This window comes from Lepidochelys kempii, chromosome 1 (genome assembly GCF_965140265.1).
Source record: "Lepidochelys kempii isolate rLepKem1 chromosome 1, rLepKem1.hap2, whole genome shotgun sequence".
In the NCBI taxonomy this organism is placed as follows: Eukaryota; Metazoa; Chordata; order Testudines; family Cheloniidae; genus Lepidochelys; species Lepidochelys kempii.
Genome location: NC_133256.1, coordinates 258,346,479 through 258,366,515, shown reverse-complemented (window position 1 = coordinate 258,366,515; position 20,037 = coordinate 258,346,479). Strand labels below are relative to the sequence as shown.

Here is a 20,037-nt window from a genome sequence, read left to right as displayed (position 1 = left end):
CACCATTGGCCCAACTCCTCGGCGATGTAAACGGGGGTGTAAATTGCTTATGAAGGGCCTGATTCTCCTTTCACTGTTTTTTAACTGCACTGACCTCAGCGAGTTACCCTTGAGTCACACCCTGCTCAGAGAATCAGGCCGTAAGGGCTCAAAGCTGCAATCATTTACATGCAATGCCAATGGAAGGTGCTCCTGTGCAAGTGAAAGCAGGATTCACCCCTAAGCATGGGTCAGGAACCGGGTGTTACATGTTGAGGGAGGTCAGGGGCTAGCAAGAAGAGGCACACCTAGGAGAGTGTAAGGAAAAGCAGCCCCCCGCCCCCCATCCCCTGCCTTTAGCTTACACTCATGTGAGTTGCTTGAGCTGTTACATCCCCCTTTCCCCCCTCTTCAGCATGGAAGCTGTATCCTTACACGAGTTACTCTGCTTTAACCTGGACACCCATGTCTAACCAGCCTCCACCCCCACCCCCTGTTCACATGACTGCCTCCTCTGGCTCAGAGTATGTTTTGGAACACTCCACCCTTCCCCTCGAAATGAGTGAGTGTGGCTTTGGCGGGAGACACCCAAAGGGGCAAAGCACAGCCCAGGTTCATGTGAGAGGAGGGGGCTTGGAGGGTCCTGCACATACCTGTCCAAGGTTGTCAAAGTTGTACTTTTGGTGTACCCACTTGTAATTGGCGGCCATACAGTCAGACCTGTTGGTGATGTTACGGATGTCAATCCCAAGGCAGTGGTAGAACTTCCCCTTGAAGAGCTATAAGATGGAAGCGACTTGGTCAGTGAGTCTCACTCAGACTTCCTCAGTGTCAGGGGACAAAGAGCAATAGGAAGCTCCTCAGATTAGGAGCGGACATGGAGCCTTTCGCCTCTCTGTCACCGATTATAATCTTGCCCTGGGTCAGTAGTGACTGAAAGTCCTCCCACTCTGACAGCCATGTACTGGCCTGCTGGGGCTGGATTGGAACCAATGATCTAGATATGAAACACCCCATGCCCAATCCCCCAGAGCCATCCACTCCCTCAGATGGCTGCTAGGTGTACTGAAGGGAAAAAGATCTCTTGTGAGAGCAAAGACCCAGAAAAATATTGCCTACTTCACCGATACTTTTAAATAAAGGGACACTGATGCGGTTCTTCTGCCCCAGGCTCCTTTTCCATATGGAGGGTACTGGATTGCGCATTTGTACAGGCTCATCAGAACAGTCTGCATACAGACTAAGTATCGCACATTCTCTGAGACGGAAGTAACACCCACTCCAGCACTCCTCTGCAGCACAAGCCTAAAATAGGGAGGATTAACTTCCCCCCTGCTTGCCTCCGTCCCCCCTCCCCTCCCTGACACATGCCACATTGTGTGTGGATTTAGCGCTTGGAACGAAGGGGAGAGAAAGAACTGCCTAGAGCCAGGCATCGCGCAGGCCCCTGTGCGGCTGCCCCAACTGACACTGCTCTGTCACTGCATCAGAGTCATGACCTGCAGCACGCCCAGCTGCTACTCCACTCCTGGGCCTTCTCTTCAGCTCTGCTAACACCATGATCTGAATATCAGTCTCTACTGTTGAAAGACTTCAGCACTGACCCTACCTGCCACTGCCAAAGGCTTAAGAATCATTATGATGAGAACTACATAAAGGAGGACAGAGCAGGGCAGAGGATCAGGAAGGTGTCCTGGGATGCCTGGCCCACTCCCCCCCTCCTTGCGCCCCCCGCCACAACTCCATCTGCTTAATTGTGTCTACATTATGTTTCCTACATGGCAGTACAGTGCCGAGCACGTTGTGGGTGCTTGATAGACAACAACAACCCTACCTGCACACCCAGGATGCCAAAGATGATGAAGAAGGCACAGCAAATGAGGACAATGTTCCCAATGGGTTTGAGGGATGAGATGAGTGTCTCCACCACCAGCTTCAGGCCTGGGGCACGGCTGATGACCCTGGAAGGGATGGAGCGTGAGGGGGTGACACAGAGAGATGGCAGAGTTCTTTCTTCCCCTGTGTTTTCAGAATCAGACAACAGTAGCACCCCAGATATCATGGTGCAGCTATCATCCAGTGGACAGCGTGCTCTCCCTTAGGCCTGAATGCTGTGGGTTTGAGTTCCTCACAGCAGGACTTGGGCACGTTACCTAATGAGGATATTGGAGTGACTATCTTAGGGGCTGGAGGAGAAGCTGCACAATTAAGAGAAACATCCCTGTGGAGAGGACACTACACAACATTCTCATCCCTAGTAGGATGTTCCATCAGCCCTTTTCTGATGCACAGCCCAACAGGACGCTAAGGTGTGTGTGTGTGTGTGTGTGTGTGTGTGTGTGTGAGGGGTTAACCTGGGGGTCTTGGCCAATGCCCTGTCTCTCCATAAAGCATGTTCTAATACTGGCACTGTGTGGGAGCCATTCCTGGCTGGATAGAGGAAGGGACAGAGTGAGAGAGAGGATGGAAGACTAGGAATTTGCCCATGGGGTTCTCACCTGAGAGGACGTAATGTGCGCAGCAGTCGGAGGACCCGGAGCACCCCCAGAATTTTAGCTCCTCCAGCAGAGGCCACTGAGACCACAATGTCAATGAGGGACACAAAGACCAAGAAGCCATCTAGGATGTTCCAGCTGCTGCGGAGATAGGCCTGCTCCCCAAAATATAGGCCTAGAGAGACCACCTACAGGACAGGAGGGGGGAGAGCATGGGGAGTTAAACTCTCCACCATCCAGAGGGAAGGTACTTAATAACTCGATAGCAACAGGTGAAGAAGCAATGATGACCCATCTTTCACCCTTCCATGACATTGATACTCATCTGCTTTCTCAGAAAAGACCCACAGTCTGTGAAGTAAAAATGGAGGCTCAGAAATCAAATGCTGGAGTGCAAATGTTCTAGAAAAAACAATAAAGACCCACCAAAGCCTTGATGAAGTCCTCTCACCTCTCAACCAATATCTCCTCCACTCCCCCGAGCACTACCGCACTGGAGGGAGATGGTGATGTATAGAGGATAAGACAAGGTGCATGCAGTCAGAAGACAGGGGCTCTCATCCATGCTCTTCTGGTGACTTTATGTAAATCACTTAATCCAAATTTTTCAAACTTGAGTATGTAAAATTAAGCACCTAAATCCATATTCAGACATTTAAATAAGTAGTTTGCTTTTCAGAGCTGCTGAACACCAGAAGATGCTACCGAAGTCAGTGGAAATGGTGAATGCTCATCACCTCTGAAAACCAGGCCCCTTGTTTAGATGTCTAAAAGGTGTTTAATTTCATGCATCCAAATCTGAAAATGAGATTCAAACCCAATGGTTGGACATTCCCTTACCATGACAGAGTTCATGAGGAGTGGGTGGACCTCCCTGGAAGACTGAAAGGATGGATGGACTGAGGAAAGATGACAAGTAGAGGGCAGATGTGTTGGGCCCATGACACATGGGAAAAGGCTGACTGTCTCCAGGTGACTTACCTTTAGTGTCATCTCAGCTACGAAGATTGCCGTGAAAATGTAGTTGGATACGGTGAGAAAGATCCTCTCCTAGAAAGAACAGAAAAAAGCCCCTAAAACACTGAGAGACATTTCCACACTTCTGTGAGTTTACTAAATCCTTTGTTATGAACTTGACAAATTTCACTGTCTTGTGAAGGTGGGAGTGAGAGCACTGGCTACAGCCAAGGGCACATGCTGAACAACCTTCATCTCTCCCGGTTCAGCTAATGCACCTCGGTCCTGACCTTCAGTGTTCCCTGTTACTCCAGTCTTGCAACTCCCACACAGCTCACTAATGCACTGTAATTGTGATCTGCAGCATCTGCTGCTAATCCAGCTATGGAGACTTTCATCACCTGGCAATGCAACACAATGCTGACTGGCAGCCCAGCCCTGTCACCCCACTCTTGGACCTCTCCTGAGCCCAGACTTCACCTAACTGTGGTGTCATTTGGCGATGTGGACTCAGCAGAGACACTCAAAAAGCCATTTCAGCTGTGACCTCTGTTAAGAATGAATTGAGGAGAACCGAGAATATATTCACCCACTGAAGCAGACCAGCCTCTCCCCAACCACGGCACCCAGATCCACATTCAAAGCCAATGCAGAAACAGCACACTTGAATCCTAGCATGCCATTCCCATGGGCACACTGCTACATAGCCAGGTTACCATCCTCTTTTAGTTTCATGGTCCCTAGTTATTTGACTCTCATTGGCAAGCCACCTCCCAACTGTGAGTGCCTGGAGGACCCTTCTGCCTTCCATGATATAGGAAGCTACTCCTGAGAAAGAAGGATTATACTATTTTAAGGCCTTGAAAGGGAGGCAAGCAGGCCTCTTATTCCATACAGAGAAATCATGGGGGGGGGGTGTATTTGGGGGATGGGGGTTACTCTCCAGCACTGGGGCTTATCCAGAGCCTATGCAATGCCCAGAGAATTACTGAACTTTGTCCACCACACCTGTTCAGGGGTTGTGTTCAGCCAAAAAAGGTTGAGGGTACAAGTTTGCTCACCGTGCTCCGATGCTCGATCTGCGGTCTCTCCAGGGCAATGGTGATGCAGTTCAGGAAGATGAAGGCCAGAACAACATAGTCAAAGAGCTTGTGAGCAATGATGGTTTGGCAGAGGATGCGGAACCTGCAAGAGAGTTCCAAAAGGACTCATGTGCCTGGGGTGAAATTAAATTGGGTATGGCGGGGGATGGAGAAAGAGAGTTCTGCCTGAATTGTAACATTCTCTAGTGTAATATCAGCTGCCCTGTTGTGCACATTACCAGACTGGAAAGGACACATATTTGTTCAGGGAGGAATTGTCTTTGTTTGGTGTTTGTACAGCACCTAGCACAACAGGGTCCTGCTCCATGCCTGGGCTAACCTCAATGCAAGTAATAATAATTCTCTAAAGAGCTCTCCTGAGGAACCACCTGCATTTGTAAGGACCTTATCCCCGAAGCGCTGTCTGTCTATTCTAGTTGTTTATATGCCCCCCATCACCACAGTACTTTTATTTCTTTCTCCTCACAACACCCCTGTGAGGTAGGGCAGAGCTGTTATCCCCATTTTACAGATGGGGAGCTAAGGCACAGGGAGGCTAAGTGACTTACCCAAAGTCACAGAGGAAATCTGTGTTGGAGCAAGGAATTGAACCTCAGTCTCCCAAGCCCCAGAGAAATGCCCAAAGCACCACACCACCCTTCCTCTCTAAGCTCTGCTCTCACAGGGTGATGATGAGTCACAATCTTTAACCCACCCCCTCTCCCCCAACTTAAAATTTCCTATCATGATATGTCTGTGCTGGGATTACCAGAGTGTTCTAGGCATCAAACTCCCTTGTGCTGCCAGCTGATGAGGAATAACTGCCATGAAAATAGATGACTAGTTCTATTGCCCTCCAGCTTCTCTAAAAGCCGCCATAACCAGTACAATAGGTAGGAGATCAGCACGTGCAGCCAAGATTAATCTTCCAGCAGTTATGATGAAACCCTCTTGTTTCCATGAGCTGTTACCCTGTGGTGTAGCATGCTGATGGTTGGTGATAAACACTGTTTCCTCCTGGTGGAAGGAGGAGTTCTTCTAATATTTATTTTGGTAAGTGCAGAGAATACTAACTTTGCCCAAACAAAGTGTGATTGGATTGCTAATAAGTCAACTTCGTGGCCTCTAATGCAATGCAGGCCACTCTTGTGCCACCAGAGACATTGCCAACGGCACAGATAAGTTAAGAACACATTCATCATCTTTTTTGGTCAGAATTAGTATTCTCTGCCTTGCCTTAAGTTACACTGAGGAAAAACAGAGCATTCCCCGGAAGGAAAACAACAGTAGCCTTTCAGGATTCCCCTTCTCTACCCTCACCTCAGGGACCAAACAAGAGTTGGGTGGAGAGGCTGTGACTGGAAGCAACAAAATCATTCCCATCTTTGAAAGTTTAAAACTGGAGGCTCAGCATCCAACCCATGTACATGGCTGCTGCAACAGGATTATACTAAACCACCTCTCCACTGACAAAATTGGGGCGAACCTGTTTTGTGGAGAGAAGAGGTAGATGGACCAATCCTCCCGTATCTCACACCAGTCTGGCTTATATACGTCCATCATCTTCCGGATGCGGAAACACAGGCTCTGCAGGACACAAGGGACTGGGTTGTCACTGGCCACCTCCCCACTTCACTGAGAAGTCCATTCTGTCCTTTTCCTTTAAACCTAAAATACCAGTAACTTGGATACATTGCCTCTCCAGATCCTCCTCTCTCTACCCTCTCCGCCCCAACCCCACATGAGGAAAGGAGCTGATGTCATAGTCACAGGGGGAGCGATGAGGTGGGTGGAAAATTCATTGGGCCTGCTATTCCATAAGCCTGTTTTCCTCCCAGAAGGAAGAGTATCAAGCTTCACTTCTGACTCCTTAAAACTGAACCTGATGCTAGCCTGTACTCTGCTGTGGAATGCTGACACTGATGCTGCCCGTTGCACACTGGATCTTTGTATCAGCACTACCCGTGAACCTCAGGGACAATGGAGACAGAGTACTGGGCCCACAGCCTAGCCAATGAGCCTAAGGCAGAATGGGCATCTACTGGCATCTTTCCTCCTAAGTGAAGTCCTAGTGATGTCATTTTATACAGTGAAAACTTCTGCTAAAATATCCATTGACCCTGACCCCACTGGAGTGTCACAGTAATCTCTTCAGTTTTGGGCCTCGGAGCCTTGGAGGCTGGCTAAGAAGCAGCACTCTGGTCTTCTTCTGCTTGAGGCTCCAAGGGACCTCAGGCTAGCCCATAGGGATTCTGTGATCTGATCTTGCCTTGAGCACGGACGTCTCCCAGGCTGGCACAACTCACCTCCCATCTCTTGTGATTGCTGTCCCCCTTGTAAGCCCTTGGTGCTTCTCTGGTGAAGCCCCCTGTACTCACATAGTCTATCTCCTCCTCGTCCTCTCCATGTTCCTTGCGGTCGTCCATCTTTGGGAAAATCTCCTTAGCGATATTGGGCATTTTGCCGTTACAGTCCTGGTGCTCGCTGGTGCCCAGAGCCACACCCACCTTCCGTGCTGCCCTGTGACTGGATGGGACTGATGACGTCAGCTCCACCAGGTCACAGGAATCTTTGATGTCCAGCGAGAGCGTCCGCCGGTGATGAGGGGCCCTTCCCATCCCCTCTCGTTCTCCATCTGCCACCCTGTGCCTTTCCACAGACAGCAGAGATTCATGCTCGGCAGATGGAGGTTTGTGTTTTAGGCTGTGTCCCCGAGCCAGGCTGTTCCAGCTGGAGCGGCGGCTCCCCCAGGCCCCGCTGCGGCCCCATGCACCATAGTGAGAACTGCGAGAGCTAGACTGTAAGAGAGGAAGACAGGGATTCAGTGACTCGGGTCACGGGGAAGATGGGGCCTCAGCAGGTTAGATCAAAGACTCACCTCTGGGGACCCTAAATCTCCTAATACAAGATTACAAAACCCTGCTCTCCCACCCCTCCAGGAGAGGCATTTTATGAAGTCAAAGGTGACCTCTGTAAATCTGGCATCAAATTAATTATTATTATTATTAATTAATAATTCTTAATTGGTCACTGTCATATTTATTTTATAGCCCCAGCTGTGTGCCAGGCACTTTACACATAAGGTAAGTTAGAAAGCAAAGGGCTCGTGTAGTCATTTACACCAATGGAAAGTGGGGCTAAAGCCCTACAAAATCAGGTTGGTAGCATTTTGCACTTGCTTTGCACTGGTGCACAGGGAACAGGGTGATGGATAAATCCAGCCCATAGTCTTTGCCTCAAAGAGCTTACAATCCAAATGAGAGGAGAAAGCAAGAGATATGGGTTTGAGGGTCTCAGCCTAGTCCTCCACATCACCAAATCTCAACACCAATTGTTACCAGCAGCCATCTCTGCTCACGAGAAACAAAGGACTGGGATAGCAGGGTATGCCGCACATCAGGATTGAAGTGCACCAGTAAAGCTGTGTGTGTTGGTGGTTGAATTGCCCAAGCACTGAACTAACAGGGCTGCTAGAGGACAGGATCGAAGTGCACTGGCAGAACTGAGAGTGACGGTAGTCTGGAGGAATAGACAGAGGTGGCAGGCCTAGGACAGGAAAGGGTGCTGCAGGTCAAGGTTTTGATTTTCACCTGAACTAAGGGCTCCAGAAACTTCTCCAGGTAGAGGACCTGTTAGGTCTGATATTAACCATCCTTTCCTAATGGCAGAAGTTCTCCATGTGTTTTTTATGTTACCGAGGAGGCAGGGCACCATAATTCCAAGCTCTGTGCTCCAGAACTGCGGTGGAGGGCTCAGAGGTCAATGCACATTTCATTCTGGAGGGAAGACTCCAGAGGAGATAACAAGGCACTTGAATCCTACACCCAGTCATAGTGGAATATGGATCGAAAAACTGGAAATGGCGACCACCTCAAGCTAAATGGGGCCAGGCAACAAGCTTCTGTTAGTAAGTTTCCAGTAGGGGTAGAACCCCCAATGGAATTCCAAGATGATGGCACTGAGACAATGGATCCCCTGGGTTTCAGAAGAAGTATGTTACTCATGGTTCTACTCACTCACCAGTGACCTCTGGTCGTAGGTCATTCTCCCCAGTGACATCACACTGCTCTTCCTGGAACCCAAGGCAATGAGGATCTGGTCTGGCTGCAGGGAATTTCGGGCAGAACTTGTGACCCCACCAGCTGCCACTGGCTGGTTGGAAGAAGGTAGGCTGGGGTCAAGGTGTCCATTTGGGGTCATGGGAATTGCACAGAGCCTGGGATCTGAGCAGAAAAACACAGAGAGAGAAAGAAAGAGAGAAGAAGACATTCCTTTCCCTTCTGCGGTTTCCTCATGCACCATTCAGTGAATGTTTTAATGTTCTGTTTGCTTAGCCCTGTTAGAACCCAACACTGCTTCCTGGTGCCTTTGGGTTGTATGAAAAGGGTGGGTCAGGACAGTGACAGACTTGAGGCCATGGCCTCTCTCCCAAGCACTAGGTGCACTGATTCCCTAAAGTCCTTTCAACTACGTCTGTCCCTCCATGGGCACCCCTCTAGGAGGTGAGGTGGGGTGCCAAAGAACACAAGTGATGATGCAACTTGTCTTTCTTTCTACCCACCCCATGTCATCTTCTCTTCCTTGTCACTTTTCCCTGCCCCTTTGAGAAGTGCTGGCAGCATTCCCTCTCTTCTGGCTTTGGAGGGGGAAGGGTGTTTCACACAACAGCTTTCACTTAGCTGAGTCCACTTTCTCAGCCTCCTTCGCTCTAATGGACCCAGAGCAGGGAGTGTGCCTACAAGAGAGCTCTGCTTAAGGCCAGGCAAAGCCATTGGCGAGCCGATTAGATAGCTCTCCCTGCAGACTCATGCTGCAAGGCTCTTGCCTGGGAGCACATGAGGGAGACAGTGTCCCCACTTGCTAGAATTAGGGGGCAGTCATCCACACATCTGAAACAAACGCTACAACTGTGAGACCAGCAGCCATTGAATATTTTAGGCATGTTCCCTGTTTTTCTCAGATCAGTTTGTTGGGCTGAAATACTGAGGGGCAGATTGAGACTCATTGGGGCCCAGATCCACCAAAACTTTGTGGCCTCCTTGGAAATCCTTTATCTTTCTCCAAATTCCCATGCACACACTCCTCCTCCCAGTCTGCTTTGAATTCTCACTGACTCACTGCTGCACTGGGCCCCCTCACTGCTCACAGATCCTAAGGATCCAGCAAACCTGCTTTAATTTGCTCCTGCGGGGTGCCAGGGAGAGGCACAGATGGGAGAAAGAAGAAATCAAAATATTCTTAATAATAAATATGCTGCTCTTTTCTATTACATTCATAGATATTAAGGCCAGAAGGGACCATTCTGATAGCCTAGTCTGACCCCCTGTATAATGCAGGCCATCATAGGCGCCAACTTCCCCTCTGCCTGGTGGATGCTCCAGCCCCAGAGCACCCATGCAGTCGGCGCCTATGCTAAGGACTAATTATCCTCACTGTTAGAAATGTGCCCCTTATTTCTAGTCTGAATTTGTCCACAGCTTCAGCTTCCACCCATTGGATCTCATTACGCCTTTTTCTGCTAGATTAAAGAGCCATTTACCATGAGAAATCTTTTCCCCCTGTAGTACTTGTAGACCATGATCAAGTCACCTCTTAACCTTCTCTTGGATAAATTAAATCATTTAGATTACTTTCTTTCTCATTATGAGGCAAGTTTTCTAGACCTCATATCATTCTTGTAGCTCTTCTCTGAATCCTTTCCAATTTAAGTGTAGACACCAGAACTGGACACAGAATTCCAGCAATGGTCTCACCAATGCTGTATGCAGATGTAGTAATGCCTCCCTGCTCCTACTTGATGCAATATCTCTGATCTGCTTCGCTATCCAAGGATCACATTTGCCTTAGCTACAGCATTACAGAATTTTGCCATAGCTCTAATTTTTGCAAGTGACATTGCAAGCTGACAGTGACTTTAAAACAAACAAAACTGCATAAAACTGCATTGCCATGAAAGTGCTTTAGTCAGGACCAAAGCATTCTGGTCCCATCTTGGAAAGAGGAATGAGATTTTAGGGAGATTTGCACATTTACATTTTTCACCCAGCTGCTGGTAGGACAAAAGCAAACGAGGTGGGAGAATCCACTGACCTGAGACATCCTGGCTGTCCTGGAACTTGTCAAAGTCCTCCATGTTTGATGAACTCTGATCTTCGTCTGAGTACGACCGGTTGGCATCACCCTGGAATAGAAAAATCAATGCAAAGGTCTGTGACTCATGAGCCCCCCAGGGGAAGGGATTCTGCTCCCTCTGATTGTCCATTGCTACAGACGATAGAGGAATCCCTGTGTGGTCTGCAAGTGCTTAGTTGCTGAACTCCTGGCCAATGGAGGGAGACTGAGTCACCTTTGCAGGTTCCCTCCTCCATATCAGTGGTTTGACACCCCCAGGAAAGGGTGTCTTCCCCTTAGGCCGTCTCCCTCATCTGCTCCTCACCTCCATGGAGTGGCAACTCACCTCAGCCTGGAAGCCCTCCACCAGGATAGCCACCAGCAGATTGAAGAGGACATAGTTGCCAAAGGTCATGAGGGCCACAAAGTAAAGGGATGCCCACGGTGAGGTGGAGGCCATGCCATTATACAGCACGACGTTCCAGTCCTCCTGGGTCAGGATCTGCAAGACAGAAGAGAGGCTGTGTGAGCCCCCTGGAGCAAAATGAGAGTGAAAGGGATTATAGAGGAAGGAGGCTGCATTAATGAGCAGTGAGAGGAAAATCATCTAACCACCACATGCCTATTGCAGAGTGAGGCTCCCCCATCTTCTCTCAACATCCCACCCCAGGTGCCTAATGACTGCCATTAGTGAACATGGTCCATCTCTCACGCTGTCTCCATGGCAATAGCTCAAGAGACCTCAGGCGAATGGGAAGAGACAAACACACACAAGCATAGTGTGCACGCTACGGTGACAACATTAAACACAGGAGTTGCCCCAACAGCTCTGACCTTTCTAAATGCCGCATCCTTCCATTGTCTCCTTGCTTCTTGGAGGTCGCAAAGATGTCAGCTGCTTGATTATACAGCATGTGTCTGTCGCTCCTCTCTCAGGATCTCATGCTGGAGCCTCGTGGATTGGTTTTTGTGTCATCAGGAATGAGTGTAACATTCAGTTGTACAAACCTACAACTAATTCCTGATCCAATTCACTTTGAGATCCCCCTCCAATCCCATTGTCTGGCCTGCCCATGGAAGCTGTGTTGACTCACCTGGAACACAGTGACGATGGCCCAGAGCAGCGAATCAAAGTTCTTCCGGTCAGGGACTGTGTCTCCGGTGTCTGTCCGGAGGCTGAATTTGCACCCAAAGATGTGCATTCCCAGGATGCTGTTGGGTGGGGAAGAGGAGACGGTGTCCAATTTAAATATCTCTGCCACCAAAATGAGCTTGTTAGAGCAGTTCCCCTTTTTTCTTTCACAATCCAACCTGCTGCCACTTGTCACCAGAGTAAGGGATATAAAAATATACCTAACCCATCAAGATCTACCGGTGAATAAGGCAAAACACTGATCAGCCTGTATCTCCTCATGCACCCTCTCCTTCCCCCTGCACCACCATACGCATCAAGACCCCCAGCTTCTGGCCATTCCATCCAGTCCTGCCCCCATGGCCGCTAACTCCACCATTCTCTCTTGTTCCATTCCCTGTTTCCACCCACTTCTAGCTTATCTGCATGGTGTGCTGTGAAATACTGCCAGGTGCTCCACACCACACTTCTGTAATAATTAGTGAGGGGGAAAGGGAGGAGTCAGACTGTTCCCTGAAGTGAACAACAGGTCACTGACAGAATTCACCCTTTCTAATGGAAACCCAGATCAGCAGACTCCCTGGCTGGCAAAGTTTCTCAACCCCCATCAAGCCTCTACTTGTGAACACCTGAGGGCCAGATCCTCAGCTGATACAGTCAATTTACACCAGCTGAGGATCTGTCTCTGAGAACTAACCAAGTTCCTCTTGATGTCTAAAGTAAAGACTTGGGCAGGATGAGTCACAAAGAGATTGGCGCCAGGGTTTGTATATGCCCTGTGATGTCTCCTCAAATTGCTCTGAAGACAACACCTCCTCACCTGAAGATAAAGATGAAGAGCATAAGGAGCATACAGAAGGTGGCCACATTGTCCATGGTCTTCATCAGGACCACCAGCTGGCGTCGCAGAGCAGGCATGAAACGTACGAGCTTCAGCACCCGCAGGAGGCGGAAAGTTCTCAGCACTGACAGCCCCCCATCTGACTGGCCAATGATCTCCCATATGCTGTGGTCCAGAGAGACAAGGAGGAGAGAGAAAGTTGGACAAGGAGAGATGCAGACGGAAAGGGACAAAGAAAGAGAGCGGTAGAAAAACAGGATGGAGGTAGTGAGAGAGGGAGAGAGAACTCTTTCACCAATGCAGCGTCTGTGTGTGTAAAAGAGAGAATCTGTGTGAACTGAGACAGTGTAAAAGAGAATTCTGTGTGAATCAAGTGTGTGTGTTGGTAGGGTGTGCATATGCGTGTGCAAAAAAATCTGGGTGTAAAAGAGAATCTGAATCAGGTATGTGTATGCAGTGTACATTTTGTATGTATATGTCTGTAAAACTGCATTTCTTGCTGGGGAAAATTGACGAGCTGCTCAGCTACTGGGGCGTGTTCAAATGCTGTATCATAAGGACCTACGAGGGAAAGCTCCTTTATAATACTTTGCACTTCTACAGCATGTTTCATCCAAGTACCTCAAAATGCTTTACATGCACCAACTAATTAAGCCTCACAAACTTCTGAGGTAGATAACTATTATTATCCCCATTTTACAGAGGGGGAAACGGAGGACAGAAAGGTTATATGACTTGCCCAAGGTCAGTGAGTCAGTGTTTGAGCTGGGAATAAAATCTAGAGCTCCCGATTCTTTGCTTTGTGCATTAAGCATGCTTTCCCTCAGATTGTAACTTATTAAAAAGCTGAAGCAGAAATGGCACAGCAACCCAGTTCAGGCACTGATCTGCCTCTCTGTATCTGCACCTCATTATCCCCAGCCTGGTCTCCCTATTTTGGGGTCATCACCTGATGATGACAATGATGCTGTCGAAGATGTTGTAGGGATTGCGGAGGTAATCAAAGAGGCCAAAGGCGGCGAGTTTCAGGATCATCTCCAGGGCAAACATGCTGGTGAACACAACATTGCTGATCTCCAAGATGTTGGTCAGTTCTTCTGGCTGCAGGAGCGGCAAAAGCAAGGATCAGACTTGGGCAAGATCTGAAAATGTCACCTCAGAAATCAAAGGATACCGTTCTTGTACGACACACAGTTGTGCATGGATGGGAGTCATGAGGGAAATGGGAAGGACGGTAGAGCTGATTACAGAGGGGACCAATGGTGCCATCTTTGGGCTTTTTTATACTTAAAATGCAACAGTGACACAGCTGTGTTGCTGTGTCACCTCAGTTAGACACTACCTATGCTGACGGGAGGGGTTTTGCCTTCACGTAGGAACTCTACCTCCCTGAGAGGCAGCAGCTAGCTTGACAGAAGAATTTTTCTATCCATCTAGTGCTGGGGGACTTAAGTCAGCTTAACTAAACGGCTCAAGGGTGTGGATTTTTCCACACTCCTTAGTGACGTAGTTATGACGACCTAATTTTCTCATGTAGACCAGACCTCAGTGTTCTCTTTCTCCTTTGTGTTTACACAGTCCCTCCCCAGCAAGCTCCCAACCCTACCTCCCAACCTTCTCCCTGCCCCCTTTCCTTTCTCTTTCCACATATCTGTCCTTTGGTCCCTTGTTTTCTCTCTTTTCTACCCCATTCTCCTTTCTCCCCTCCCCCCATCCTTTTCCTTGCCAGAATTCATTTGCTGGGCCTGCTCTAGCAATCTTTTCTCATACCTTTCTCTTTGCAGTGGTCTAAGTAATTACCCAGGGGAATATCAGAGTGCATGAATAACACATCAGCAATGAGGAGTAGCCTGTTAATGTCTAACAACAAGGGACAGAGAGAACAAGAGGGAATAAGAAACAGAGGGAAATGGACAATGAGGAAGAAAGAGGAAACTGGCGAGACAATGGGAGAAATTCCCAAGAAACAAAACAGGGCAAATATGTCAGTAAAAGGAAATAACTGGTCCAGGCCAGGATATCTGCATCTACTGAATCCGTGACACCTTTTGCCACAGGTAATTCAGCTTCTTCCAGCCAAAGGGTAGTGTGTGTGCAATAGAGAGAAAGAGAGAGCTTTAATGACTCAATCAGTTGAACAAGCCTGAACAAATTCAATTACTCCTTTTGTTTTCAGAATTAATGGATATTTCTTTGCTGTGCTCAGTTCTTGGAGGCCCCTCTGACAAGGCTGGGAAGGGGTCCAGCCTGTTTGCTCAGCAATGATGAAGTGGATGTTTATATGGCTGGGGGCTGTGCTGTCACTATTGATGACATATTCTTTCCATCCTCTCTCAGAAAGGGACGGCCGGGGGAGGGGGTGGTGGTGTTGTGAAGCGGAGGAGGAGCCCTCCCCCCAGTTGATTATAATGGACTCACTTATATGTGTGAGAGTATACTGGCTCCCCTCACTGGCTGAGTTGGAACGCCACTAGGTTAGCCAGCAAGGGCAATGGAAATAAACATAACAATGTCTGACACATTCCTGTCAGTAGGGGGCAGACTCTCTCTTTCTCTTTTGCTCTGTCACACATACTTCAATGAGACTTTAATGGCATGACAAGCAACAAAAGTGTCACCAACGTGAAAGGAAAGTCAGACTCCTTGTGTATATGTCAGTACAAGCTGCCCAGGATAGGATTACATAGCTGAAGTCTGATTCCCCCCACGCTCCCGTCCCTTCCATCCCTAAAGGAGCAGCTCCCGTAGTCCAGTCTTAGAGGGAACTGACATGAGCAAGCCTAATACATTCTATCCTCTAGGGGGCAGCAGCATTCACTCTCTGGTGTACACAGGCCCCTACACATTGGGTGTCCATCACAGATCCACTTGGCCTCTTTCCTCTGTGGGGCTGAGCTACCCATAAATGCCAGGTCATACTTCTGACATAACACAAAATTAGTGACAGAGAGACTGCTGGCGCCCCCTGGTGGTGATAAGAGAGGACAGGCGGGGGAGCCCATTGGGAAAGGAGACGGGGACTGCATCCAGGTCTAAGCAAATGTTCTCCACTGAAGTGAGCACTGCCCCATGGGGCCCCATGCGGAGGAGACTCATTGACTCACTTTTTTATTGATGATGACAAGGGCAGGGTTACTGTCCTTTTAAAGGAAAGGTACTTAAATTAAGAAAATAATGGGGTCTCCTCCCTTCCCCACAGGCTGTACCAGCAGTACATTGGGGGGAGGGGTGCTCACACACACAGTAATACAGTTCTGGTTCTTTCCCTCCTGCCTCCTCCCATGGGCTGCACCCAGAGTCCACTTCAGGAGGCACAAGAATCCAACTCTGATTGTTCTTATCCCAAGTAAATTAATGGACTGGAGCCTGCTCCCAAGTCACCGTACCCTCCATGTCCTTTTCTAACTGAGCTCTCATTCCAGTTACTGAAGCCAGTCACCCACCCCAAAGCATATTATTTATGGAAATATGCTTATGATATGAATATGACATAACTGAGATATACTTTATACACGATGGCTCGTGTAAGATATCATTGGAAAGGTTATCATTTACTGAATGTGATTATCCAATTTGTATGCTTGTATCATTTCTGTATCTGAAGCTAGGAATATTGACTATGTATCTATATTTCAACTATGTTACTTTTGCATGACGCTCCCTGCTAACACTTGAGGTACAACAATGAAAGCCTGGAGAGTGCTGATGGCCCATCAGCAAGTGACAATGGACTGTAAAAGAGCTTCGTCTTCCTGTGAACCTGTGGGTCAGCCTCTGAAGAATGGCTACAGGGGCCCTACAGAGTCATGTGACCATGTCACCTGATACTGGAACCCAGCTTGAATTCTGTACTTTTCCACAAGAAGCTGGGGGGGGGGAAGGGGTGTCAAACTGGGAAACAAAGGACTCGTGCTTTATGCAAATCCTATTTAAGGGTGGGGAGTGAGGTAATCCAGGTAGTCAGTTCTCCCCTGCTACGCCACCCAAGATGACTGCTGGAAACAACTAAGACTGAACTGGGGGAAAGAAAGAACTGGACTCAGGCTGGAAGGGTATCTGGCCTGTGAAGAAGATTAGAACCACATTTAGGAAGAACTTACATGTAACCAGTTTCTTTAGTGTGTTAAGCTTAGTTTGCATGCTCTTTTTTATTTTCTTAGTAATCTGCCTTGTTCTGTCTGCTACCTCCTTAACTACTTAAAATACACCTATTATAGTTAATAAATTTATTTCTGGTTTCTAATATAACCCAGTTTATGTGATTTCTAACTGGGGGGTGGGGTGAGGAGTTGTGCATACCCTCTGCCACATTGAGAGAAGAGGTGAATTTCATATAATTTTGGGTTTGTACTCCAAGGCGGGGGCGAGGGGTGGACATATGTGTGCTGTGGCAAGCCCTTTAAACTGAGCCTTCCCAGAGCAGACTCTGTCTCTCTGTGCAGCTGGATGTGGCCCTGCCTGTGTGCTTGGCTGGGAAAGGCTGGGGAGTCTACCCCAGCAAGACCAGGTAAAAGGGGGCCCAGGCTGGCAGAACAGTCTGACTCAGTGGTGTCCCAGCATACCAGGTGACATCCCAGGGGGTCCAGCCCATCACAACTGTCCCCTCCATGTCCTTTTCTAACTGAGCTTTCATTCCAGCTCCTGAAGCCAGCCCCCCAACCCCAACCATCCATGTGCCTGTCTCGTATTTGACACATGCTGACCCAAAACCACTTCTTCACTCAATCCTTTCTCTCCTCAGCACCTCTACCTTTCCCCTTCTTCACTAGGACCTGGTTTTGATTTCATTCTGGCTGGGGGAAGGGGAAATTGCAGGCTCTCCCCATGCCACAGAATTTTATACCCTGCTGGTTTCTCTAAAATCAAAATAAAAAACAGGGAGGCTCAATTTTCATCCATAATTACATTTGAATAACAAAACGGGTCCTGAAAAACTAGGGAGAGAGACAAAGAGAGAGCACGGGGAGGAGAGAGATGAAGATAACCTCAAAGCCAGGCAGTAATGACACTAGCAGGGAATGAGATGCCCATATGCTAAACAGAGACGCCAATTTCAGCATGAATCAAATGATTATGTCAATGCGGATGAAGAATGTAAAAAGACAACAGGGTATAATGGTGGATTAGCCTGCTCTGTTCTGTCCACACATCTGCTCTCTCACTGTCTTGTAGGGCGCAACTGATGTTTTAAAAGTCATGCTTGCATCTCTCTTAAGGAAAAGGTTACCTGTTCTCTCCAGCCCTCCTCCCCTCCCTGACATCTGTTTCTCTAGTCAAGCCCACACCTGTTAATCTTTTTCTAATGGGCCATCAATCTCCTCCTTCCCCCAACCATTCTTCCTAGAGAGAGGGGCAGGTAGGGAGGAAGGGAAAGGCAGGGATGAGGGGGGAGGGAATAGGAAGGGTGAGATAAGGGGAGAAAAGGAAAGAGGAAACAACAAAACAGTTCCATTCCGCCGAAAAAAGGAAGAAGGAGAGATGGTAAAGAGTAGGAGAGAAAAGAGAGAGGACAGAAAGGAAGAGAAAAAGTGATACAAAGAAAGATTAAAGACGAAGTGGAAAAATTAAAAAAAAGGCGATAAAGGGAGGGAGAGGAGCCAGCTGGATCCATGAGGCCTGAGGCAACACACTCCTAGAGCAGAGACAGACCCTGCATTGCAGCTATTTCTGGAGAGACAGATAATTAGCCAGAGTGAAAAGAACCATTAGCGTTGAGCCCAAGGTGCTATTGGTGGGGCTAGAGGCCCCCATCCTCCAAGAGAGTTTCCAACCATCTGGGACTAGCAATACCATCATGTGTTTTCAGCTTAACTATGACTGACAGTGGACACAGCTGTTGGCTGGGGCAGAGTGTGTGTGTGGGGGGGGAGGAGGGAGCTTCTCTCTGGCAGAGGAAGGGTAATCTTGAAGGAGGGGGGGAGGCTGAAAGGAAGCTAATCACTCTCCTTCCGGCTGCTCCCACACAAATAACCACAACCAACTGGTTTATGCCGGGTTGTAGAAAACTGCTTTGAATCAAATAAATAGCAGCCCACCATTCTTTCCCCACTACTTTTTTTGAGGTTTAACAAAAACATGGTTCCACTTTCCTTCTTGAGTCATTTCCAGGCTTCCTGGCTCTTTCCAGAGTTAGTAAAACTGACAAAGCCATGACAAAAGGTCTGCAATTCACACCTAAGTTCCCTCTAAGCTGCATGGCCACCTATTAAGTGCCATGCAGGCGCTCAGGGCTGCAGCGGGGAGAGATTCCTCTTCCCCAGCCCTGACCCAACCCAACCTAACCCAGCCTGGCCTGGACCTGCCGCAGCCGTGGGAGAGGCACCCTTCCCCTGGCCACAACCTAGCCTGGACTGGACCTGCCACAGCCATGGGACAGGCACCTCTCCCATGACCACAACTCAGCCCCAGCCTGGACCTGCCGTGCCAGGGAGAGGCACCTCTTCCCCGAAGCTGAGGTGCTGCTGCGGGGAGAGAAAGCTGGGGGAGTCCTCTCTCCCCATCGCAGCCCCGGGGCAGCCTGTACTCCAAATCCCTCATCCCCCAGGCCCACCCCAGAGCCCCCAGCTGAAGCCGCCCACCCCAACCCTCTGCCTCAGCCTTGATCTCCTCATCCCCGGCCCCACCCCAGAGCCCACACCCCCAGACGGAGCTGTCACCCCCCACACCCCAACCCTCTGACCCAGCCCTGAGCCCCCTCCCACACTCCAAACCCCTCGGCCCCACGCCTACCACATGAATTTTCTAACGTGCACCAATATGAAGGTGATATGTGACACATCACCTCCATATTGGTGCACATAACAAAATTAATTCAGCACATGGGTTGGATTCACACCATCTCCTGCCTAGCCAGAAGCAGAAAGTATCAGAAACCTCCCCAGCACAGAAGCCTGTTTTCTCTCTCGCACACAGGATTGCCAGCCCAGAGCATGCACAAGTCTCACACATGAGCACTGGGGAAAAACACTTAAATGGAACTTTTCCTAAGTATGGAGTGTTTGGGCCCAAGTAGGGGAGGGGGAAGGAAGCAGTCAGATGTGAATGGGGTGCGGGGGGGTGGATGTCATGGTTCGGGCCACTTTTTCTTGTCTCAGAACTAGTTTGTCTATCCTGAATCTGGATTTCTTTCCAACTCCATGAAACTATCTGATTCAGATTCCCACAGCAGTGAACCCTCTCTCCCTACTAGGATTAAGCAGATCTGTGAAACAATGTAGTCCACCTTTATGCTGAGGGAAGCTGATTTCATTTGGAGCCCCCCCTTAATGATCAGATGATGGAGCTGGGATGAAGGAGAGCAGCTGTTTGGTCTTGACTCCCCCCACCACACATTTCCTTACTTGAACAAAGGAATTGCTATCCTGGATAAGACCCTAGGGTCCATCTAGTCCAATATTCTCTCTCTGACTGGGACCAGTACTAGATGCTTCAGAAGGAGGT

At 48.8% G+C, this 20,037-nt stretch overlaps 1 protein-coding gene across 5 annotated transcripts in view; it reads right to left on the bottom strand.

Moving 5' to 3' along the window:
• CACNA1I (calcium voltage-gated channel subunit alpha1 I) overlaps positions 1-20,037 on the bottom strand; it is a 125,293-nt gene that overhangs the window by 30,758 nt on the left and 74,498 nt on the right. For all 5 annotated transcript variants that reach the window (XR_012156537.1, XM_073326853.1, XM_073326849.1 and 2 more), the window contains 13 exons: positions 13,547-13,698; positions 12,577-12,762; positions 11,719-11,836; positions 10,971-11,126; positions 10,604-10,694; positions 8,534-8,736; positions 6,892-7,311; positions 6,000-6,100; positions 4,493-4,616; positions 3,456-3,524; positions 2,478-2,662; positions 1,814-1,940; positions 633-758 (listed from right to left, as the gene is read on the bottom strand). Coding sequence is in view for 4 of the 5 variants with exons in the window: in XM_073326853.1 (XP_073182954.1) it covers positions 633-758; positions 1,814-1,940; positions 2,478-2,662; positions 3,456-3,524; positions 4,493-4,616; positions 6,000-6,100; positions 6,892-7,311; positions 8,534-8,736; positions 10,604-10,694; positions 10,971-11,126; positions 11,719-11,836; positions 12,577-12,762; positions 13,547-13,698 (2,058 nt within the window). In the remaining variant the exon portion in view is untranslated. The remainder of the gene's footprint in view (positions 1-632; positions 759-1,813; positions 1,941-2,477; positions 2,663-3,455; positions 3,525-4,492; positions 4,617-5,999; positions 6,101-6,891; positions 7,312-8,533; positions 8,737-10,603; positions 10,695-10,970; positions 11,127-11,718; positions 11,837-12,576; positions 12,763-13,546; positions 13,699-20,037) is intronic.